The sequence below is a fragment of the Heteronotia binoei genome, chromosome 21, assembly GCF_032191835.1.
Source record: "Heteronotia binoei isolate CCM8104 ecotype False Entrance Well chromosome 21, APGP_CSIRO_Hbin_v1, whole genome shotgun sequence".
Lineage (NCBI taxonomy): Eukaryota > Metazoa > Chordata > Lepidosauria > Squamata > Gekkonidae > Heteronotia > Heteronotia binoei.
This window is the reverse complement of record NC_083243.1, coordinates 164,270,441-164,289,832: the sequence shown is the minus strand read 5'-3', so window position 1 is coordinate 164,289,832 and position 19,392 is coordinate 164,270,441. Positions and strand designations below refer to the sequence as shown.

The 19,392-nt window shown below is 41.5% G+C and overlaps 1 protein-coding gene across 3 annotated transcripts in view; it reads left to right on the top strand.

The window, feature by feature from the left end:
- Window positions 1–5,564, top strand: part of PTDSS2 (phosphatidylserine synthase 2) — a 38,465-nt gene extending 32,901 nt beyond the window's left edge. For 2 of the 3 annotated variants that reach the window (XM_060262904.1, XM_060262903.1), the window contains exons 12-13: window positions 2,566–2,751; window positions 3,341–5,564. In XM_060262904.1, coding sequence (XP_060118887.1) covers window positions 2,566–2,751; window positions 3,341–3,485 — 331 coding nt within the window. In that variant the 3' untranslated portion in view covers window positions 3,486–5,564. The remainder of the gene's footprint in view (window positions 1–2,565; window positions 2,752–3,340) is intronic. The other variant, XM_060262905.1, reaches the window with a different exon arrangement.
- The last annotated feature ends 13,828 nt before the right edge of the window (window positions 5,565–19,392 follow it).

The following is a 19,392-nucleotide window of genomic DNA, read 5'->3' as shown; positions in this document are numbered from 1 at the left end:
ACTTTGTGTGTGTATCGAGGGATAACCAGAGCAATGGACAGTGCTGCTGCAGCAAAGTAATTTGTAGCCTTTTTGTTTTCAAACATAGAACAGATTGTGGGGGTAGCTAAACCTTGTGTGTGTCCCCTGCAAATCACTGCACACCATTGCTTGGGTTGTTCTCCTGGACCTGCTGTCTTCTAGTATTGCAGTAGAAATGGATGCAAATACTTCTAGTAATGGAGTAAGATGAAGTAAAGGGTAAGATGGAGGAAAGAGCAGAGTTTACCTCTCCCCTGTACTTAAAACAAAAGCATATTCACCCTCCCTTCAAATGTTAATTACGTGTGGATACTCCCTTGGCATCTGGCTTAGCCATGAGGTTTGCAAAGTTCTGAAAAAGCTGCTTAGTTTATTTTTTCAAGGTATATTTATGGGTGAACAGATCCTTTTTGAAATTGTATACATTACATACATAATAGCGTAATACAAAGGGGGGGGGGAAGCGGTTACAACAGTTTATTAAAAGCAAAAGATATTTTATCTATAACTTTTAAAATTCTGGTATATACTAAAAACCGCCCAATGTTAAACGTATCTGTACATTTTAAATAATTTCTATGTATCTTTTAGTAATGTTAATTTAGCGAATAAGAATACATTCTAAATATGATCAAAGCAATCTTTACAAAAAGTTTCTATACAGATTCTTAAAATCCCGAAGCTGATATTTTGAAGCCAGATCCTAATGCTGTATTCTGTGGTCTAGGAAACAGCCAGATGGGGCTGGCTTGGTTCTCTGTAGATTCCCATTTATTTCTGTAGTCCCTGAAATAAGGGCTCTGTGATCTGAGACACAGTGTGGACTAGATAATATGTAAGTACGTATCAAGGATCACTGGAGACAGCTGGTTGGCTTTTCTCGCACCACAGGGGTGTCTCTTGCTTTTATTCATTGTGAAGGGGAAGAAATACAGTACTGCACTTAGCTTGCCGATGAACCCAGACACTGGCATTGGGATGCTGCCTTTGCCATTCACTCCTGAAAATACCTCCAGTGTTGTAGTAAGAGTATGAGTATTCCTACCAGGATGTGTTAGAAGGGGATCCATGTGTTAGGAGGAGGAAGGAAGGAAGTTCCCCTCTCTCAACCTTAACCGGCCATGGTTGAAAGTAAAGAAAAGATTCCTTTCCTCCTTAAGATACAAAGGCAGTGCTTGGTTTGGAAAACAGACGTGGCTCTGCCTTGAAAGAATGGCAGACATGGAAGTGAAGGTGGCAAATGGATGCATGATAGAAATCTTTATCCCTCTTTGACAAACATTTAGCAAGGGAGTAGAATGAATAAATGTCTGAGATAAAGCTTCCTTCATAAGACTGCTAGTGACCTTTGATTCCAAATGCCCGTTTTTGTAAGTTTTTCCAAGAAATGGTATTTAAAGCAATAAAGATTAAATGTACATATTCCATTGTTATTTAGTTCAAATTTCATTAGCAGTGTTGCACTGATGAGTGATGCAGTTCTGCTTAGCTAATGCTAAGGATAAATTGCGTAGAAATAATGTTTACATATAGATAAGTGAGCCAGTTTGGTGTAGCGGTTAAGTGCGTGGACTCTTATCTGGGAGAACCAGGTTTGATTCCCCACCTGCATTTGCACCTGCTGAAATGGCCTTGGGTCAGCCATAGCTCTTGTAGGAGTTGTCCTTGAAAGGGCAGCTGCTGTAAAAGCTCTCTCAGCCCACCTATCTCACAGGGTGTCTGTTGTGGGAGAGGGGGAAGGTAAAGGAGATTGTGACCACTCTGAGACTCCAATTCAGAGAGAAGGGCGGGGTATAAATCTGTGGTCATCGTCTTCTAAGTTACTCATTTTTTCCCATTTTGTTCGGTAAAGTTGCTAAGGCAGTATGTTGGATGAATCTAGTTCACTAAACTGTCATGCTTGTATGAAATCTAGTCTCATTAATGGAAGTGTGGATGTTATTTCTAACCATTGTTTACACCACATGTGCATATATATCACGAGAGGCTAGGAGTTATATGACATCCATAGAAGGACAAAAATTAAAAAGCAAAGATGCCAAGAACACACCTGAGTGCAATTATACAATGGTGCTTGCCTTATTTTTTTCACAGTTCCTAATCTTGAACTGAAGGATACGAAGAACATCAGACATCAGTGAATCAGACTGTGATCTGTCTAGTCCAGCATGCTGATTCACATAGTAGTCAACCAGTTGCCCTGGACAAACAGGACAAAAAGGCCAAAGCCATCCTCCTGGTGTTGCCATCTGGCACTGGTATTATTAACTCAATTGTAGCATACCTGCCTTCAGGTGCTTCTGAAACTGCACAGATTGAATGCTAGTTCCCTGAAATCTTTTGGATCTCCATCATGGTAAAGGAAAGCATCAGAAACAAGTGTTTTGATAACATGGATAGGGTAATGGTGGAATTTCCCAAATGCACAGTTTAGTTTTACATCCACAGTTTTAGGAATACTGCGTGTTTTGTTCTTGCTTGTAAAGACAGCTTTGAATAAAGAACTTGCTGTGCCTGTATACTAAGGCTGTTGTTTTATTGCAGGAAGTTTCATAAGAAGTTGGGTCAGCAGGCTTGGCTGGTTGCCGCCATCACGGTCACAGAACTCCTTATTGTCATAAAATACGATCCATACACCTTAATGTTGTCACTTCCATTTTACATTACTCAGTGCTGGATCCTTGGAATCATGCTTGTACTCATATGGACAGTATGGCGCTTCTTCATTCGGTAAGCGGGATCAAAAAAAAAAATCTGTGTGCTCATGCGCTAATTTTGTATGTTTCCTTGGTATAACCTTTAAATGGCAACCTAAGAAATCTGCTGGATCAGACCTAGTGTTCAGTTCTTTACAAAGGCCCATCTTGCCCAACATGCTGATTCAAATAGTGGCCAGCCAGATGCTTCTAGAAAACCCAGGGTACAGTGGGAGTGGCTGTCTTTAGGACCATACTTAGGAGAAACAGTGCAGAGCTAATAGATGGCAGCTGCTCTCAGCTCCTTTGATATCTCTGATAGAGGGGGTATGTGTAATAGCTCTTTCCCTGTGTTCTTGGGTGGGGGAGACTCAGGAAGTAAGTTGTCTGCCACCCCTAGATTATTTTCAGTAACTATGTTATCTTTAGAATTAGGAAATGTTTAATGTTTGTGTATGGAATCAGTGTATATTGCCTTATTCAGGGAAATATACAGCAACAAAGGACAGGATTCTTTCCTCTTTGTACTTAAAAGTGCAGTAGATACCTGTAGTTCTTCTTTGTAAACTTAAAGTAGCATGATTTGAAGCTTCTTCCGCTAAAATGTTTTGTTTGCTTTCTAGTGATATCACCTTGCGGTACAAAGAGATAAGAAGGCAAAAGCAAGAACACAAATACAGGAAGGACAAGTGTCTGAGCAACGGTGATGGACTTTCTGCTTTGGCAGATGAGCACAATGGGAATAAGTTGAGAGAGAAAAAACTTTGAACTTGAGTAACAAATTAAGGGCTAAGTGGATTATCTTACTGGAGTCAGTATAACTTGATTTGCAAGTTTAACCCTATCTAATTTTGTAAGTTTCAATGTTTTCTCATGTGTGAGAATCCAGTTGGGAAAGATGTCATCTGATCTTGTTTGCAGAAGATGTTTACAGATAATATTAGAAGCAACGTTTCCCCCCAACAAAGGGGGTCTCCATCTGAGTGTGTTTTTAAATATTTGTGTCATCTTGCAAAAAGGAAGTTTGGGAAGGCTTGGACAGGTGCAAAGGGAATCCAGTAGCCTCATTTTTGGAACACTGTTACTGCTTGGGGCATCAGGGACACATTTTATGGAATTATGTGCACGGTGAAGAACAGTTGAGCATTTCCCACTGAAACAACTGCCGTGAAGTGTGGTGTAATAACTCATATCCTTTTGATTCATTCACTTATTAAGGGCACTGTTAGCAAGATAAATGGAAGGATGTGGTTGAAGCAAGAAAACAAACTGCATAACTTGCACAGCCTACTATTATGACTTTCCCAGAGGTTTCCTGATTCTGGCTGCCTATTTCTTAAAGCAGAGCATTACCTTGAAGCAGCAGCCTGCTAATAAATACCTCTTAGTCCATCTCTATCCTGATCATCTCTTTAGGTCAGCAAATTTAACTTTGCTGTCTGTTAGCGAAATAGAGCAAGTGAAAGCTAGTAGAAGAGTTAGTCCACCAAAGTTGTGTGTTCTTTGCCTTATTCCTCCACCGAATCATTTTCTGCTCTTTCCGAGACTGTGGTTGCTTCAGTCATGGCTCCCCATTTTGCAAGACAGAGAGTGTCATTTGATCCTCCAGAGTAGCTTAAGTGCACTAAATACTGTGCGGATGGGGATAAGCAACCGCAGTGTACACAGTCATCCTTTGAACGATTGGAGGCTACAGCTGACATTACCTCAGAGCCTCCAGTCCAAGGGTGTTGTGTTTATCTTGCCTCCTGGAACAAAGCTTGGGCACGTGGTGTCCTTGTTTATAAACACCTTTTCTATGATGACAGTTGTTATCATAGGAACTTGTTGCACATTCCTAAAACAGCTATGCGGGTTTTCCATATAACACTGAATTAAATTTTATCAGTCCTGAATCTGTTGAAACTTTTTAGACGTTTATTTTGAAGTGAGTATAAGCTAAGCATTCTAAGCCTCATCTTGCCTCCTTCGTCCACCGAAAATCTCTAAACATGCTGCTGGTTAAAGCACAATGCACAGACCTTGGCTCACTTTCAGTTGATACTTGAATGGTAAAAGTCTGCCTTCCCTTGTTTCTACAATGACACTACTATAGTTCTCTTGTAAACAATGGACACTTTCAGCAGGGCAAAATAAAAACATTTCCATTAAAATGTTTTTCAAAGTTTTAGCAAGTGAAGCAGTCTTTAGCATATTACATGAGTGAAGGAACTCATCTTCATGACTGGTATGAGGAAGATCACTTGAAGGTTATTGATTGTGCATAATATAATGTTAAGGCTTTGAATGACTGGTATTTAAAATTTAGAATTTCTCTACTGTTCAGTAATATACTGTGGACTGTAACTAGACATTGACAGACTATTCTTAAGGGCATATGCTGAGTTGAACTAATGTGTATAAGAAGCCGTTCCTCCATATGGACACAGTGCATTTTTGAATCTGCGGGTTCATTTTGTACCTGCCTTGTGAACTGACTAGTGGTAGTGCTTGTGCTGGAGTGACCCCAGTTTTACAAGGTTTGCATAGGCAATATAGTCTGTCCTTGTACTAGTGAACTCTGCCCTTCTTGTAATTTTTGTGTTGTAATGTCCTCCGTGTAATTCTGGTGATAACAAGTGCAATGGGGCACACTTGATAGGTTGTTTTATTTTTTAAAGAAATCTCTTGTTAGGAACCAATTACATAAAATTTGAAGCATAAGAGGCAGGGAAACTGTTTCCCATGTTGGAGTTGACCTACTTTCAGACTTAATTTTATACTGATATTTGTTCACAATGAAATACTGAGTTTTACAGTTAGTCTGTATAATTGAACAAGTGTAATAAAAGGATGTTTGCTGATGTACCCCAGCATTGCAAACTCTTGTCTGTGCTGGGGGGGGGACGGGGCGGGTAGGGTGTCATGTTTCATTGGATAGCATGGTTGTAGTTAAGAGCAATGGAGAATCCTGGGTGCACAATCAAGAGTTTTGACTGGGGAGGTACTGAAGTCTTGTGTGGCTCTAAAATGCTCCAAATTGATCTGAGTTTGATACCTAATACCGGAGGATAGTGGGATGCTGTCCGGAAGAAGTTAGGCACAACTTTTCCTGTTGGTTTTAGAAGTAGCTGGACAGTCTGAGCAGAATTGTGCCCAGATCTGTCATCTTAAATTCCCTAGTTTTCTGCAGTAATAAAATAAAGCAGTATCCTCAAACCAGTGAGCAATGTATAGTTCTCAACATATCCAAAACCTATTGATGTTGGAATTGTTCTGCATGAAGACCTTTCAGACAAGACATTATTCTCCTGCTTGGGCTGACAGCTCTGAGGTTTTCATGGCCCTTCCCTCCGTTTATAGTTTGTAGTTTGCTGCTGGTGGGTCTGTTGCAAAACCTACAACCCAAGCTGCTAGCCTGCTTGCAAGAATCCTCCCTCAAGTAAAAAACTGGGCAGGATAACTTTCTAATCTTTTACTTCCTGTTTTATGATGATAAAAATACATAAACATGACAGAAGATGGGAAACATTTCTCAAAACGTAAGCTGTTCAGACTTCATGCTCAGTTTCATTTTCCTTTAATTTGGTAGTCAAGGATAAGCAGCAACTGGGGATTGTTTAGTTAGTGGGTGGGATGGTTGCTGATCTGAAGGATATCCTCTGAGCTGACATATGAACAACTTAGTTGTGCTAACAATAACAAGATGGAGTGCCACCACTATCTGGTTGCTTGTTCATAGAACTGGGACTAATATGCTGGAGAGACCCAGTCGTGCAGACTTGTACTAAGCTGGCTCTGAGGTTTTTCTTGCATCTAAATTTAGTTCCATTTGCAAGATCCTGACCCTAGAGAGAGGACATAAGACTGGCATGACCTAAAATGCTGGAAGCTGTCATTCTCATGGCTGGAATATCAGTTCCCTAGTCTGTGTTTAAGAGTACTAGAGCTCTTGACTCCTCTTTTGGGTTGCGTAATTTGACCTTCTGCCATAGTAGAACTGTGATTCCCAGAGTTAAGGTTCAGCCGGAGATTGTGTTGCAATATTTTAATAGATGTCATGGGGTACAAAATGAGCTGCAGCTGTGTTATGAATTACTGACATGGATATTAGTTTAGACATTGCTGTAAGCAAAAAGTGTTAGCTCCATATCTTGTAGTCATATATCTTCCATTTCCTCATCTAGCTGCTTAGCTTAGGAAGTAATTTTAATGTACCTTACAGTGGTTACTTGTATAGTGGCTGCTGATTTAGACCCCCTAAGATTTGTTCATAATGGACCACCGTGGAAGAAGTTATTGAAGAGGGGTTAGAGCATAGTAGGGCAGGAGGATTATAAATCATAATGAGCAGAATTCAGTCTGCTGGAGCCTTGCCTTTTTGGAATTCTCCTTTGGTTTATCAGTCATCAGCAGTATGCCAATAGTGTCTGCTGCGTCGCTGTGGAAGAGTGGATAAGTGGAGACAGCCATACGTGGTGCCAGAGCAGAGGTGCTGCACTTGCTGTGTGGCTAGAAATCCAAGACCACATTTCAAGATGCTTGATCATGATCCCTTCTGAACTGGCACTTCTCTTCTAGTTAACTCAGAAATGTTTGGTTAGAATTGCTACTTATTTTTTCATTTACTGTGTATCTGGATTTCAACTGCCTTCCTCACAAAGGAGCATATAAGAACAAGATGTGTGAGAGACTATGAGCAGATATAGAGTTGCGGGTGCTGGCTTCAAAATGAACCTTTGGTGGGGCCATTTCGGAAAGAGATCACTTGGCAGTTTCTTTCAGTCATTCACTTTGCTGCATCTTTTCAGTCACTGTTGGATCTTCTGGCCCCAAAACCAGTCAGAAGTCTTTTGTTGTAACAGTCATTTGGATCAGTTGAGCTGCTTCTTTCAGCACGATATCATGTCTTCCAGCATGAGAGTTCTGTACCAAAGCTAACTAAGCTTGCTTTTAGATACATGTATAGTGGGTTGAATTCAGATTAAGGAAGTTGTAATTTCCGCCAATCACCTGTACCTTCTGCAGACTCTTGATTTTTAAAATATATTAAACTATTGAGAATTATAATCAGATACAATCCCAAATAGTCAGACAGAGGAACACAAAAGAAATATCACATTGGTTTAATAAACAGCATAATCCAAGGCATGGTGTAAACAAATAAGGAGGAGTTAATACATATCATAGCTATTGTCTGCAGGAAAAGGGGGATGAGAAAACACAGCTAGTAATACAGAAGAAAATTTTGATATTTGCTAGGTAATGGGCACTTGCATATGTTTCATTCATCTGTTGAAAACTCAAGCCATGGACGCTATTTCTCCATGGAAATAACCACTGTTAAATAGTTGTCAGCTTGGGAAAGTTGAACTGAAATTTTATCTAAAATAAAATAATCCCAAACCTTTGTAAACCACTGATGCACCATTTGGGAGTGATCATTTCCCCATTGTGTAGACCCTTGATTTGTCATTCCTGTGGGTTACCTGTCTCCCATGAGTGGCATTTCAGGGAGACCAGTGGGCTGCTGCAGGAGGAGGGAGGCAGGAAAGTTGTGTATCACTGACAGATGTCTTCCATCAGCAGAATAGTTACTCTGGAATCAGCCTGTTCTCTCATAGGCAGAGAAGCAGCTGTGTATGCAATTATATTCCTCTATGCAGTAATGTACTTAATATTACTGCATGAAGCTGAAAAAAATGACTCTCTACTGCTTTATGATCACTTAAACCCATGAGTTAAGACAAGCCTTGTCATAGTCCGTGCTGGTTTAAGCATGTTGCTAGTGGGAGAGAAGACCTTGCTTGTATGATGTTGCAGGTACCCAGCCACCAGGCATGCAGTGTTTTACATGGCAGAGGGTTGTAGTCTCCATAGCCGTTTCACAAGTATAGGGGGATTGCTTGTGAAGTGCCCCAGTATAAACAAGTTACTTAGCATGTGCAGACTTAAATGGGATAAGTTCTGTCTGCTGAGGTCTCTAAACCAAGCTTGAGACTGGAGTGGTGATGTGTAAAGCATCTGAGCAATGTACCAGAGGGGAAAGATCAGCCCTTGCTTGAAGGAAAGGAACAAAGAAGGCTGTTAGCTTTGGATTTTTTTTACAAGTTTATGGAAAAACAAATTGGACAAACAAGCTTTGAGCAGAAATCCTTTCTTAGTCATGTAAGCTCTTTGAGCAAGTTCTGGATGTTGATAGAATTAATGAAGTAAAGGTGAAATACAGTTGTAAGCTAGGTAACATGAAGAGAACCAGCTCTTTCCATGTGTACAAAATACTCGGGAATTGGTAATATTTGATATGCTAAGTGCTGGGGAGAATGCATGCCTGTCATGGTACCCAAATTAAAATTATAGGAAACAGTATATTAGCACTAGCACAGACATTAACAGTTTGAAAATGATTAGGCAGGACTGCCTGCAAGTAGAATCTAAATGTTCTTTTCATTTGCTAGCACTTTTACAAGCTACTCTGCTCAAAGCAACGTAGAGAGACCTTGGTCTCAAACACTGCAGAAGATACATAAGGTGCCACTGGACTCCTTTTTTTATTGTGGGAAAGATACAATGCTCAGAACCTCAAATTTGTAGCCTGTCCTATCTCATGCGTTGAGAATGCACTAATCTCAAATTTTAGTTTGAAACTAACTGAAATGGCTAAAAATGTTAACAGCCCTGTAAAGGTAGATCACTATTAGTATCTTCAGATTGCAGATGTACATGTTCATGATGAGAAGAACAGCATGTATAAACCTGCCTGGTGAATTCATACTCGAAATGAAATTCTGTCCTGGAAGTATCGGATTCATTGCTCAGACTCTCATCCTCCAGTGACAGCAGTATGCATCTTAAATAATCAAGTGCTAAGTTATAAAATATTTCTATTATGCTGCCCCGATAGGGTTTTTTTATTTAAGGAACTGTATCCTTCTGGTTCTGGTGGGCTTGGAGGCCAAATTGTATCATGGGGAACTACTGAATCTGTGCAACTAATTTCATGCAATCAGCTAACAGACTCAGATTGCCCAAACTGCATCAAATGCTGGTTTGTTTTCCAGCTGACCTAGAACCACAGCAGTTCTGTTCCCAGCTGGCTAAAAACTCTTCTGTGTCTGAACATGAGTACAACTGACACTTATTTTGTAGCAAATGTTAACTCGAAAACTGCAGCACTTCTTAAAACCCACTATCCACAGTGTAATTTATTCCATAAAGAAAATGTACTGCGTTTGTTAGTGTTATACGGGGAGAAGTGTTCATTTTGTTACAGCAAACTGACTTGATAAAGGCTTCCACATCACCAGTTTTCAAAAGCTTTCGAATTCCTAAATCTGGACATTTAAGATGATTGAATAACCCTTTTATGCTATGTTCATAACCTAGTTCTTGAAGTGTCATAAAATGTCCATTCTCCACATGTCCGTATTCCACACTCCCTTCAGGCTGCTTTCATTGCCAAATTGAAGCTACACGGAAGCTGTGGCCAGTGGATAGGATGTCAGGGGTGATGTATCTACAGTACTGGTTATGATGATGATAAACATTCCAGCTGGGGAGCATGTGTGAACTTGATTCTTTATGGCCACAATTAGTTATCAAGAAAACGAGCATCAGAATCAGGTTAGCTACTAAAAGAACAATGTTGCATGAAAATGAAAATGTTCTGATGCAATGAGAAGAAAGGAGAGGGATTGCAAGTGTAACCCCATTTGAAATCTTAAAAAGTTGTAAGTATACTCATCTGCCATAAGGGGGTGCTGGTGTACAAGTATCCAAGAAGTCCAAGTAAGTTCAAAACAAAAAAAAAAGTAAACAGAGGAGTGACATGAGGACAATCTAATTTTACAGACCAAGTGTGGTGAAAGTAATACAGGCAGTGAGTTGCCTTATGGCTTCTGAACATGTAATTTCTGTCAACAGAGCTGATAAATGTAGAGATTGAGCTATGAATTAAGATGGAACTGGTTTCAATTATGACTTTATTGTGAATTAGTTAAGCAGCCTTTGGTAAGCCACTCTCAGCCCCCTCCATCTGCAATATGGTCTACCATTCAGGGTTGATTTGCATGTCTGGCCCTCTAAAATACTGCTGTAAAATATTTATTAAGGCATACAGAACAATAAAAAACCTTTTATGTTTCCCAGACAACCTTAAACGATGTCCCCTACCTTTTCTAGTAGATGTTCGTGCTGACCTGTTGTTCTGCTGTGCCAATAAAACGCCAACAGGCTGCAATGCAAGCCCTGACCTGGATAGCCCAGGCAAGCCTAATCTTGTCAGATCTCAGAAGCTAAGCAAGGTTGACTCTGGCAAGTACTTGGATGGGAAATCTCCTTGGAATACCAGGAGTGGGAGGACAAGGCAGGCTTTATTCAGCCACCTCCCTGAATATCCTCCAGGCCCCCAGTAGGGTTCAGTCACCAGAGGTCGACATGACTTCCAGGTGCACACACATACAAAAAAAAGATGCTGTGCAAGAATGTCAAAATGGGGCTACACCCAGCCTTCCTGCAGTGTTATGAAGCTGCCCCTATGATGTACACAGTGCTAAGTCTGAGCTGAACTTATCTTCAACGTGACTACTTTGTTGTGGATTATGACTGAGATGGGTACTTGTAGCAGAACAACAGACTAAACCATCTGCTCTAGGCTCAGGCTCACGTTCCCTGGCACCACCATAGGCTCAGCCTTTGTTGCCAGTTCATCCTAGCCACCCCTAGTTTCTGTATGCCATTTTTGGCAGTTTCTGTTTTGATTAAGTCTCCGGGGCGAGGCTGCTCTACATTACATACATAATTTTACAAAGTCACCACCCCGCTGCAAACCTGGAGTTTACAGAACGCTAAATCACAGTTGCGGCTGATAGCATTGCGTAGATATGGCTCTTCGTGTGTATTGACCTGAGATTTCTCCAAACCTTTTTATAAGGGGGGGTGCCTTGCAAGAGTTCTCCTGTTTTTTTAAAAGGTACTTGTAGAGTAAAGAAAACCTTAACGGTCTTCTAGTTCAGGTCATCTTCCCAAAGGTGGAATCAGCCACCACTGGTCTACCTTATCCAGATGACTCTGCCATGCATGGAAAGTCGGTCTCTGAAGGGCCAGTAGCTCAGCAATGATTTGAGTCTGATGTGGAGAAAAATGCTCCCCCGGACCATCCTATGGTGATCTACAGAACCTTGAATATAAATGTGAGGGACAGTCAGAGTCAGCGGGTAAAAAAGGGACTACTTTGAATTTTGTCACCTTTACCCAGTACCTCAGGAGAACCAAAATTAAACCTTGTCAGAAATAATGAAGACACTGATAGCATTTTAAAAATTCAACCAAATAATAGATGTATTATGTACAGAAAGGCTAGGAAGGGAGGAAACAATATCTGATTGATGTTTAAAAAATCAGTTGGAAGGCAGAAAATCCAAGTAATAAACTCTAGAATGCTCTATACTGGCAGGCTGATATTGTAATACAAAAACAGACAGTGTTTCCCTCAGGGCCAGCATGTGGGAGTAGGTGACCTAGGCAATTGCCCAGGGCACCAGCTCCCAACAGGGGCAGGAGGCCCCTCCCCGCTTGTGCCATCCCTGAGCCTCTGACTGGACGCTGAGGGGTTGGAGGAGCTCCCCTGGTCCCTCAGCGCTCAGAAACAATGGCCCTTCCAATTCTCAGTGCCCAGTAACAACAGTTCTTTCAGTCCTCAGCATTCTCTGAACTCAGAGCACCAAGGACTGAAAGCGCCGCATGTTCTTTCTGGGCCCTGAGGGGTCGGAGAAACTCCCCTGGCCCCTCAATGCCCAGAAATGGCGCTTCAGTGACCAATGTGATGATGTCAGTTCTGGGTGACGTCATGCCATGTGTGCACTTTGCGCATGCAAACCTTTCCCCGGTGGGAGGAGGGTGGGCGTGCAGAACCCCACGTGCTGGCCCTGGTTTCCCTCACACTGGATAACACTCATTCACTCTAGAAAGACTTTTATAGTTGGTGTTGGCTTTTCATATATAATTCCACAGACTATCTCACTAACACAAAGGACTAACTGCACTTGTGACAAATCTTCTCTTCACAGACCCTTCCCCTTGCAAATTAGGTATCCTGTAGGCTGTAGAGCTATACCTGGGACACTAACACCCTTGAGGGCTCTTCACATTAGCACCTCATTAACTTGTGTTAAATCCCCTTACACAGCTAAGATCTCTGTCTGACTTCTGGGATTTCCACACAGCTACAAGAACCTTTTGTCCCTCTCACTGTGTGTGTGTTGGTGTTTCTCCTTAGAACCTGGAGTCTGCCCTTTGGTCTGACAGAATTTCTCAGCAGAGTCTTAAAGTCTCACTCTGTCTTGTGACACTCTGTGCCACAGCCTTGAGAGTTTTCTCCAGAAAGAGCTTTCATTAGCCCCTTCTCACAAATCAACTCTCACAGAGACAAGAGCTCTAAAACACAACCAGCTCCATCTCAGGAACTGAACTGAACACCCGCTCAGTCTGCTCTCAGCTCCAATCTCCAACTGAAAACTGAAGAGATTTCTCCCCCTGGCTGCCTCCTTCCACTTGATACATTTGTTACCATGGAAGTGGTTCAGCCAGTCAGTGAGCTTCTCAACTCTCACTCAGTCAGACTGCTTTCAGTTCATCACATTGAGTCAGGTCACCCGTAATATATATGCAAATGCTGTTTCATGTAAGTACCCACCATCTTCCATCAGGCTCTCTCACATACCCGTTTGTTGGCAGGGTGATGTCTCTGCTTTTTATTATACTGCCCAAGTTCGCCATAGCTGTCCTCCCAAGGAACAAATGTCTTTTAATTTCATGGCTACAGTCACCATCTGCAGTGATCTTGGATCCCAGAAATGTGAAGTCTGTCATTGCTTCCACATCTTCCCCTTCTCTTCGCCAAGGGGTGATGGGATTGGATGCCATGATCTTAGGTTTTTTGATGTTGAGTTTCAAACCTACTTTTGTGTTCTCTTTCACTCTCAACAAGAGGTTCTTTAGGTCCTCTTCACTTTCTGCCATTAGAGTGGTGTCATCTGCATATCTGAGGTTGTTGATGTTTTTCCCGGCAATCTTAATTCCGGCTTCTGCTTCATCCAGTCCAGCATTCCACATGATGTACTCTGCATATCAGTTGTTCCATATCCTGTTCTGACAGTTGCTTCTTGACCCTTATACAGGTTTCTCAGGAGACATGTGAGAAGGTGCCACATAATTCATTGTTCCAAAGAACTAAAGTCAAACCAGTAGAAACTGAAGGGGGGGAATGCTGGGTATTGGGAGACATAGGTATTCAATGAGGCCGTAGAATAACAGTTCAGGGAAGGGAACTGGGAGCTCTTGTTCTCTCGGCAGGTAGTTCTTACAAAGGCCAGGTTGTGGCAGTGGTTGTACCAAAAAAGGAAGAGAAAAGCCCCTCTGAGGGTTGGGGAAGCCAGATGAGTGGCATTCCAGGCAGAGACTTTGAACATCTGCTGGTGCCCAGATGCCTCTGAGAGCAAGACAGAACAGGACCTGCAGATCAGTGGGGCTGTTCCACTACATGACAATGGAGGGGTGGGTGGGACCTTTTCTAGGGCTGGTTTGGCCTCCTAGTCACTGCTGCTTCCCATCCAGCCTTTGCTTTACAGAAACCAGAGCCTGAAAGGCTTGGCAATATTGTTATGGTTGCCTAGGAACCCCTAACAGAAGTAGATTCTAATTTGCTTCTCAGAATTATGTTATGAGATTGCATAGAAATATTTTAAGTACGTTTAAATAAATAGAGAAGCAGGCCCCACCAGAGGTTCACAGGCTAGCAGGCTTAGTTGGTTAAATTAGGACATTTCTGTTTTGAAGCACCAGGGTAGTATGAGGTACAGTTTTAGTATTTTGCCTGTGGTGCTGAAATGCCCTGGATTCTGTTCAAGCCAGTCACTGAAAATAATTTAGTTGGAGCCAGCTTGGAAGACATGAGCAAAAGATGAAATAGAACCAATGATAGAGATGTTAGAGTCACTGAGCTACTGAGCCATAAACAAAGATTGGATGGTGGGGTTAGATCCAAATCAATCATGTAGCTAGCACTTGGAAGGCCTCTCTCCTCATGCCCAGTTCTTTCCCTCATTTTACCTTGCTTAGGAGCAATTGAAAGTGACAATTTAAAACCACAGCAGCCAACATCACGTTTCCTTTTATTTAAAATAAAAGCTTGCGGTGAGAAAGTAGAGGAAATTGTTTGTCAGGTGCTGGTGTCTTTTCAGGAGCAAACTTTGCTTGTTAGGTGGTCCCCCTTGGTCAGTGTCCTTCCTCTCATTCTGCTCCAACAGTTTTACTCTTCTAGAAAAATCATGGTACAGAGTTCATAAAAATGTGAAGTTTTCGGATGTGTTGTGTAGAATGATGGCAGAAGAAACTGTTCAAGCCTTGGACTTTTGATAGGAAGATTTTAAGGCTCCTTAAAGTGCCTAATTTTGCACATTTTTGTATCAGAACTAGCTTGATACAAGTGGAGGACCCACAAAAACTTGTAAAGAGTATTTTATTTTCCTTCCTCTTTAGCTTCCCTAAAAGTTCTCATAACCCTTTCCTTCTTTCTTCTCACCCATCAAACTATTTGCCCCCTTGTCTTCAGTTTTCCTTCCTTCCCTCTGCCTGGGAAACCTATGGATCTGTTGTATCATGCCAGCCACCAGATTAAGCCCAACTGCATGATGCGGAACCCCTAAGAACTTGCAGGTGGTACCTCCTTGTCCTGCTTCTTTCTCTACCACCACCCACCTATCTGCCTTTTATCTGCCCCCCATCTTCACCTACATTTACTATTTAATTACTTCATTTATACCCCACCTTTTTCCATAACGTGGACCTAAAACAGCTTACATCTTTCTTGTTCCTTTTTATCCTTGCAGCAATCTGGTGAGGGGTGAGGGAGGTTAGACTGACCGGCCCGAAGTCACCCAGTGGGGATTTGGTCCTGCATTTCTCAGATCCTAGTCTAAAACTCAAACTACCACAACACACTGTCTTTTGTGGAGTGGCTGATGTTGAATAGTAGCAAACAGCCAGTCCAGGATGAGTCATGCAAGTTGCCTAGCAGTTGCTGGCAAGTGTGGCCCCAATGAGTCCTCCCTCAAAGGCAAAAACACTTTGGAAAGGGCCCTTCCCCCAGCTTTTTACTGAAAGCAGGCTTGAAAGCTGGCAATAGTTATGGTTGCCTAACAACTGCCACTGAGAAGACATTTTCCCCTAAAGCTATAGGTGCTGTTTCTATTATTTGGAGTAGTTAATCTTCCATTGTATTATTTTTAAATTTCAGATTTTTATTTTTTTTTCCAAAACAATTTTTATTTATTTAAATATAATGTTTGTATACAGAGAATAACATTGATACAGTAATGCCTTAATTTTCATTACACGTACATACTGTTATATAAAATAAAGTTGTACAGCTATAGAGTGATCACGAAAAAAGAATACTCTTGTGGATAACCCGTTGGTTAAGTGAAGAAGAAAGAGTGGTGTTAACCTCTATCTTATCCAGAATTGGATACCACTTTGCATAGAAATCATTAGCTGCCTTTATCGGGTCTATGATGTCAATATCAGCTGTGATTTTCTCCATCGTGATGAAATCCCAAATTTTAAGGATCCAATTATCTATGGACAAATTGAGCTTAGATTTCCAGTTCAGGGCTGTTATATTCTTGGCTGCTGTTATAAGCAAGATAATAAGGGATAGTTTAGATCTTGTAGCCTTTACAGAATGCCAAATTTAGAATAATGATCTCTACTTGTCTTGGGATAGTAGTTCCGGATATGTTTTCTACTTGGGTAATAATCTTTTGCCAAAAAGAGTTGACAATCGGGCAGTCCCACCAACAGTGTAGTGATGAAGCTTTCATGCCACAGTTTCGCCAACAAAGTGGGGAATAACTAGTATCGATGCTGGCGAAGTGAGAGGGAGTGCGGTACCATCTTGACATAATTTTGTAGTTCTGTTGAAAAATTGCTATTGATTTGGTCTTGCAGACTTCTGATTCCCATATGGCTTCCCATTGTGTGTTAGTAAGTGTGGGTTTGCATTCTTTGTGCCATTTTTCACAGTAGGATGGTAGACAGTTACAGACCTGCTGTAGTAGAATACGATAGATTTTAGAAATAAGGCCCTTGAAATTTAAAGAAGAATGAGAAATCAAATATTTAAAATCCATTTTGGGCCTGGTAGTAGCCATTTTTGAGAAAGCTGTTAAGGAAGTGGCAGATTTGTAAGTATTCAAACCAGGGGATCTTAATAACATGGACTTTTAAAGTTTTGTAGAAAGTTATAGCTGCTTTTTATGTTATTTGGAGTAGTTATATTATTTTTAAATTTCAGGTTTTTCTACAAACAGGGACTTTAAAAGTTTTGCAGAAACTTGTAGAAAGGTCTGTCTTGGCTATTTATACTCCAATCTCTGGATTTAAGTGTCCAATAACTACTTCAATGGGAAACGAACTGCCAGATATAACTATCCTTAATCTGCATCAGGATGACTTTCTTAGAAATTGTATCCTTCATCCTTGGCAGGGATGTCAAATGTCCAGCCCAAAGGCCTGATCTGAACTTCAGCCCCCAAGGAACTGCCTGTGGACTGCTTCCTTCACCCTCTCTCCTGCTTCTGTCATCACTGTTTTTCTCCATGGGATTGAGGCAGCCAAGCAAAACAACCTCTCCCCATTCTTTTCCACTTCCCCTAGGGAGGAGGAAGGAGGAGGAAGCTCAGCCAATGGAGGAGCTTAGCTCTGCTGTGTGACTGAAAGAGCCTGCCACAGCTAGAGCTCTTGCAATCAAATTAGAGCTGTGCTAGGCTCTCTCAATCACATACAGAGCTACAGAGCCAAGATCCTCCATTGGCTGAGGTTCGTCCCCCTTCCTTGGGGAAGAGCAAGATGCTGCTTTGCTTGGCTGCCTCAATTCCATGGGAGAAATACAAAATGCACCTGTAAGACCAACAGTTTTATTCAAGGTAAGTAAGAGCTTTTTGCCCTTTTTCTCTCTTTTCCTCTTCAACGGACACCCCCCCACACACTATACTTGCAGTCTCTCTATTCTTACACTGCCTCATAGGAGTTGACATTATTTTTCCAGGGAAGACTATAGCTTTGTAGATAAACTCATAGCCCTCAGTCTATGTCATGGTGCCTTCACATGTTCTTGACCAGCAAATAAAGCAACTTATCTACAAAAGCTCATATGCCCTGCCATTTCATGTTTTCCCCTGGGTCCAGGGCACAGAGCATTGACCATGATATTTCTGTAATGAATGGCAATAAATCAAAAGTATGTTTGTAACTTATAGATACACACCTGAACAACATACTCAAGATTGTTACAGCACAGATATTATCTCCAGATTTTGATGCAATAATTCAGAGCAAGAAGTGTCAGTTATCTGAGACTGCTAAAATAAATACAATATTGCAAGAGTGTTAATGTTTTAAGCATGTTTTACATTTTTAAAACAATCTTTTGTGATTGTCTGTTCCCTTTATAAAGTCTACATCTCCGCTACCTGGCATTACATTTTATAACACACATAGCCCAGCCCAACAAGCTCTCATTTATGTCAGATCCAGCCCTCATAACAAATGTGTTTGACACCCCGGATCTGATCACAGAAGCACTCATTAAGCTCTAGGACTCATGTTTATATAGAACCAGAAAGCTTTCTCACAGCTAGTGTCAAATGGTGTAATGTTTGGGGTACATGGATGGGATGATCCTGTTTGGCAAGAAGACTGGCTACCTATATGACAGGAAGACTAGAGGTTCTCCTTGTCAGGCATGCATCAGCTGAGTCACTCTTTCTTCTTGTTTCTGTTCCCACCTCCCTCTGTCCATGATAATGAAACTAGACAGGAAGAATGCCAGAATAACTACCAAACTGGAAGGCTTCCAAGTGTTCCATGGTTCAGGTTGGATTTTCCGCAAACATGGACTTTTAAAGTTTTGCAGAAAAGTCTGTCCTGGCCTGTTCATGCTCCAGTCTCTGGATTTAAGTGTCCAATAACTGCTTCAATGGGAAAGAAATTTCCAGATATAACTATCCTTCTACCTTAGAACTATAAGACATGAAGATGCCTCCCCACCTCTCACAAACATGCAGATCTACCCTATAAGGAGCAGATGTTCTTGTTCAGTATGTGGATAGTCAAAGTTCTGATATCTTGCAAGGCTTATGGCTGGGTAACCTGGAACGGAAGTACTGTTAGCAAGGATGCAAAGCAGAAAGAAATGTGGTCTATTTGAATGTTAGGGAATGGACCATAAAGTACTAGGGAAAGGCTGGGACCTTGCTCCTGAGGTTGAGCTCTATTTTCTTCCTAATCAGCTTTTATTAAGAAGGATCAGTCCATTAGTTCTGCATAGCAGGAAGTGCTAACAAATTATTTTTCCTTCTGACAATTAAAAGCCTCATATTCAAGCTACCCTCTTCAAGGAGGGAGACACCAGGAACAGGCTGCTGGAAGCAGACCAAATAAATAAGAGTTGTTCAACAGTGGAATCAGCTACCTAGGAAGGTGGTAGAGTCCACCTTGCTGGCAATCTTTAAGCAGAGCTGGACAAACACTGGCCAAGGATGCTCAAGGCCAGGGGTATCAAACATGTGGCCTGGGGGCCAAATCAGGCCCTCAGAGGGCTCCTATCAGGCCCCCAAGCAACTAGCTGTCGTCTACT